At 36.2% G+C, this 6,000-nt stretch overlaps 1 protein-coding gene across 2 annotated transcripts in view; it reads right to left on the bottom strand.

The window, feature by feature from the left end:
- Positions 1–483: 483 nt before the first annotated feature.
- The window catches only part of LOC110382371 (MAP kinase-activated protein kinase 2), a 43,694-nt gene continuing 38,177 nt past the window's right edge, over positions 484–6,000 (bottom strand). For both annotated transcript variants that reach the window (XM_064042630.1, XM_064042631.1), the window contains exon 8: positions 484–5,076. In XM_064042630.1, the coding sequence (XP_063898700.1) occupies positions 5,005–5,076 (72 nt within the window). In that variant the 3' untranslated portion in view covers positions 484–5,004. The remainder of the gene's footprint in view (positions 5,077–6,000) is intronic.

Raw genomic sequence — 6,000 nt, 5'->3', positions numbered from 1 at the left:
GGAAGCCGACCCCAACATAGTTGGGAAAAAGGCTCGGAGGATAGATGGATGGGAATGGTTCTTGAATGAGCAAGTGATTAACGCTCAATCCTTCTTTGTGTGAGAAGAGGCCTGTGCCCAGCAGTGGGACGATAAGAAGATTGATGATCATTTTAAGGCACTAGCCGTTTTCTCGCGGTTTCACCCGCATCCCATGGGAACTACTTCTAGTGCCGGGATAAAATATAGCCCATGCCACACGGGAAGAGCTTTCCAACAGTCCCAGTTGTTATTGAACAGTCGTTACGGGTAGTCAGAAGCCAGTAAGTCTGACACCAGTCTTACCAAGGGGTATTCTTAAAGGTTTCTCGGGTAACTTGATTGAGGTCAGAAGGCTAATTTTAAAGGCCTTGTAAAGCACTGGTACTCAGCTACATCCGGTTAGACTGGAAGCCGACCCCAACATAGTTGGGAAAAGGCTAGTATGTAAAAAAACAAAGAAAATAGGGTGTACAGCCTTATTTATTTTTTACAATACATATTAGCATAGTCACTCAATGTTTTCACATTACATATTACTCTTTTTTTAATCACTAAAGCGTTTTTTATCAATAGTTTGTGACAGCATTTCACAAATTTTAATATAGGCACAGTCAGCATATCAAGTTACTACAATATTATGCCAAAATTCTTTAATTGATTATCAAGTTTATTTCTAAAGCTTGATATTGATTTAATAATGATTTTGATTTTCACAGATCGGAGTAGCTTGATATGCTGTATGTACAAAGAAATTGACAGTATATAGAAGAATTTAAACACACAGAAATTTACAATTATTACTTATAGATACCTAAATGTGAATTTTTAGCACAGAAAATTGACAATTTTGTACAAGTTTTCTATAAAAAAAACGTGTGGGTGAATTTTAATTTTTGAATCAAACAAATTAAAATAATCATAAGAACATATTATAAACCAATATTAAGAATTGTATGACGTTCAACTATTATAATTTGCGACTAATCGCAGCGATTGTCTAACCAAAATTCCATTTTGTCTTTCCCAAATCATATCTAGACAGGAGGCCATATTCTTTGATGACAAAAAGAAAACAGAATTGAGAAGCTCCTCCTATTTGGGAAGTTGGTTAAAACAAATATTTTGGAGGAATAATAGTTTAAAAAAGTGGAATGATTACCTTTAGGAAAATTTTGGATACGGTAAATAATAAAAAAACGAGCCAAATTTACAAAAATGAAATTTTATCACTTCTTTAAAGATATTGCAAGCCCGAAAATATAACTTAAACCTCACATTTGTTTACTAGATATATAGAGAAAAATATTCAAAATCGACTGGCAAAAACAGTCAATTTAAGACAAGAAAACAAACTATATTCCATTTGGGTACTTAACTAAAGGTAAACCATCTTGATATGATTTTTTACACAAATACATATAGAAAAAAAATCAGACTCAAACTCTTATATATTAATTTTAAGCCCCTTCAATTTGGCCTGACGGGGCTGCGGGTTCTTCGCGCGTGTTACCGCGGCCCTGGTGCATAAAAGGCCTAAGCGGAACACGACGGTTTTTAGTCGGTAAGAGTCTGACACTCCCTCACCGCTGCTAAACCACAGCGGGAGGGTCATTTGATGATTTTTTACGTCGTTAAAAAAACCCCTTTAATTGTAATACGCTTATATTAGCTTCACTTGTAACTATGTATGTAAGAAAATCTTGGAATCTTAATTTGACCCACTTCCCGGTCTTCGATTAGGATGAAATTTTGCACACCCTCTGAGTTCTGATGACAATACATGACTAGCGTTGTGTTTTTTAGTTTTTTTATAAAGAGTTCTTAAATAAAAATTCGAAAGTATCAAGACTGTTTATCTTTAGTTAAGTACCTACTTGAATAGAGTATAGTTTTCTACCAATAGTTATTCTTAATAATGTCCTATCAATTAAGCAAATTAAGTAACATTTAATATAACAACTAATTACATTCTAATCACAACTTGTGAACGTGTGAAGTCTAATATAATAAAGGCTGGCATTAACGTGCGACTTTGCGATTTTTTTGTCGCAAGTGTATACTCAGCTCAATTGAAGAAAATCCTGAGTTATGGGTTAATATAATAAGGAGTAAGGAAAAAGCGGAGATGCCATAACACAGGTAGGTCAGCGCCTTCTTGTAGGTCAAACACGTAAGGTAGGCATGACTGAAACTAGCAGTTACGACTGAATTAATGAGGCGTTCGGGTTATTGAGACATCTCGAGCATCTTTTTTCTCTGTCTCGAGCATCTTTTTTTTTTTTTTGGGACTTTTAAATAAATAAATAATGTCTGGACACATTTTCACACACGGTCGGTTAGCCCCATGGTAAGTTATTAATTAACTTGTGTTATGGGTGCTAACACAACTGATAAACTACATATAGCTACATATATACATATTGATAAATACATGTTGTAACACCCAGACCACGGCCAACAAGCATGCTCATCACACACATGTCGACCGAACCGGGAATCGAACCCGGGACCTCAGGTTCGGCAGTCCGGCATGGTGACCATTGCGCCATCGAGGTCGTATTGAGACATCTGTGAACGATTTTTGGTATTACACAAAATGAATAGGTTCCAAGGAAGGCGTATAAGGTTGGAGCTAGTAACGTTCCTCGTCCCCCTCGCACCCGCATGTTGTCGCGCTACTTTCTTAGGAGATTTTCCGTTATGACATCTCCGCTAGTCATTTTGTTCTCCATGATAAATATTAAGTGTATTTTTATGGCTTAAAAAAAGCATGTTAATTATTTACAACAATGTATAGGAGATCGTGTGACTTCTATGTATATATAGCTTAACTTCTCGTGATTGCACCTGTATTAAGTAACTATTACATTTTAAAGTATAGCATCTCATAAAACATCAAATTTCATACCAATCGGCCAAGCCAATTTACCGAAAAAGCGTTTAAACTCATATTATTTCTGTATTAGTTCTAATAACTGTTAAGTTCTAAAAATGATTTAGAATTTTAATTTTTATAAGGTTATATTTCCCAATGTAATGTCCAATAAATAAATATCAAACAGCCGAATACATAAACGCCACTTAAAATTAAAGACAGCTCAAACATAATTCTATACTCATCGGCACGAATCTTGAGCGCTGACCTTCACCTGCGCAAAAGTAATTTATTGTGTCCCTTTTGTGGTATGAAGTGAGGCGCGGGGGCGGGCTAAAGCGGTGATTGGCCCGCAGCGCATCGCGTCATAGCCGTCACTCGGGATTGAATCTTTGCTAATAAATCACTACTGCGCAGGTGAAGGTCAGCGCTCAAGATTCGTGCTGATGATTCCATCTTTGTATGCTTTTAAGTAGCACTTGAAGTTAAGTAACGTTTGAGTATATCGAGGTAAGACATTTTATATTATTTTCCAAAAAAAAAAAAACTGTTTTACTATAGCTATTTCATAATATAGCTTGTGATGTCAAATTGAGAGACAATTAATACAATCATTTATTAGATTACAACTACGAAATGTCTTAAAGTCTGATAAATATATACTTTTGTATCTGTACCAGTGTTTTACAAGGAGCGACTGCCTATCTGATCTCCTCAACCCAGTTACCTAGGCAACCCGATACGCCTTAATAAGACTGGTTGTCAGACTTAACGAGTGCCAAAGATGTTCAATGACTCAATTTACTAACAAATTAGTATAAATTTATCAGACTTTAAGAATAAATTAATCTCCCCAAAAAAGGAAATTGAGCTTAAATACGAAATTTATTTAATCTAAATACTTAAAAACTAGAATAGAAATAAAAATTGTGATATTGAATGATGTAGTCTGAAAAAATATAATCTATATAGACAAAATAGATTATTTTATTTTGAATTCTTAAAAAGTCGGATTGCATCATTATTTACGAAATACTCTTTTTTTTTTGAAACTTTAGTAGTTGTTGATTAATTAATTAAATGGAATATATAATTATGTGAGTGTAAGAAAGATGAGGCTTAAATATTTGTATACTAAAATATTAGAAAAATAATTTTGTGTCCAGTTTCTTTCTAAAGAAATAGACTGATTAATGAAAATACATTTATTTTTGTACTCAATAAATAATGATGTAAACCGACTTTTCGAATTTTGTGAATATAAAAATAAATTTTCTTTTTCTAATTTGAAGAATGAATTCTTGATATAATTTTCCAATATATGCTAAATTATTCTAAATTACATTATTTTTATTCTAAACATTTATTTGATGTTAATACTTTTACAATGCATTTTACAAGTTGGTGATTTCCAATAACATATTTGTGAAGTACTTACAAAAAATATCATGCAAAATAAATATTACGCCTAGAAAGTCAACCATAGGTTATGGGAGATACCCACTTTTCTCTATTATAATCAATGTATTTCATTAAAAGCTCGTTTACAAAAATATTGATAACTTTTGACACGACTCGGGTGTCAAAACCAGTTCATAAGTATGCTGTCGCCAAAGTTAATGGCGGTTCGCATCTGAATTCCGAGCACGGATACCTATATAGGGATTTCCCACATCTCTGGTACCTGCCTAACTTAAAAACAGTTAAGCCGCCATACAGTTTGACGCATAAATTCAACTATGGTCTAACCGTTTTTGGTGTAGTTGACAATGGCTTTAAGTCGGTACAAAAAATGCTATAATGCCTAGTAAACTGACAGCCTGTCAACTGTATATATAAGACGCGGTGACACTTTACAATATATTCTTCAATATTTAATATTCATTGATATTTTTCAGAATCAAAACGTGCACAATCTATCAAAAACCACATTATCGGAAATCACCAAAAAGTTGCTCACTAAGCCAACTAGATGGCGCTGACACCAAACTGCGAAACGGATTCAAATGTAGAACTCAAAGTACTCGTATCACATAAAAGTTTTTGCACTACCGTCGTTTTCGTACGTTTGTACGTTTTTAACGGCGCAAGTCTTCTAAACTGCTGTATCAGGCGCCCACTTTGTTTCTTCGTTTGTTGAGAAGAGAATTGTTGCTCTGTTCCAACGCTTTGATTTGGACCTATAAAGAAAATGTATAATTTAGTTATTTTAATGTTGGGTTTCAGTGTAAGTCTGACACCAGTCTAACCAAGGGGTATTGGGTTGCCCGGGTGACTGGGTTGAGGAGGTCAGATATGGCAGTCGCTCCTTGTAAAGCACTGGTGGTACTCAGCTGAATCCGGTTAGACTGGAAGCCGACCCCAACATAGTTGGGAAAAAAGGCTCGGAGGATGATGATGCGAGCGTAACATAACAGGCCATATTTTGTCCGGAAAAACAGCTAGTAAAGGGTATGAATGATGATGTTAACGTGTTAACGACAAAAGGAGACTAGTTGATATCCTACGGTGTTACTCGCATCCCGTGGGAACTTTATAGTGGAAGAGGAAGACCAAAGAAACTATGGATGGATTGTGTGAAAGTAGATATGGTAAGAAAGAATGTTACTTGTGAGATGACGGCCGATAGAAGAGTATGGAAGGAGAAAACATGCTGCGCCGACAGCAAATAAAAATTGGGATAAGGGCAGGATAATGATGATGATGATGGATAAAATACAGACACTTTACTGTTGTATTTTGTCCGAGTATGGGGAGTCGCTCAGCGGGCTATGGAAAGAGGTATGCTCGGCATTTCTCTGAGGGATCGCATCAGAAATGAGGTAATCCATCAGAGAACCAAGGTCATCGACATAGCCCACCGAATCAGCAAGCTGAAGTGGCAGTGGGCTGGCCATATTGGCCGAAGAACCGATAACCGTTGGGGTAAACGAGTTCTAGAGTGGAGACCGCGCCTCAGCAAACGTAGTGTAGGACGTCCTCAGGCACGGTGGAGTGATGACTTGCGCAAGACGGCTGGCAGGAGCTGGATGCGAGAAGCCGAACATCGATCTCAGTGGCGTGCACTTGGAGAGGCCTATGTCCAGCAGTGGACTGCGATAGGC

This window comes from Helicoverpa armigera, chromosome 29 (assembly GCF_030705265.1).
Source record: "Helicoverpa armigera isolate CAAS_96S chromosome 29, ASM3070526v1, whole genome shotgun sequence".
NCBI classification, from domain to species: Eukaryota; Metazoa; Arthropoda; class Insecta; order Lepidoptera; family Noctuidae; genus Helicoverpa; species Helicoverpa armigera.
The sequence above is the reverse complement of the archived record's forward strand: the minus strand, read 5'-3'. Positions and strand labels throughout refer to the sequence as shown.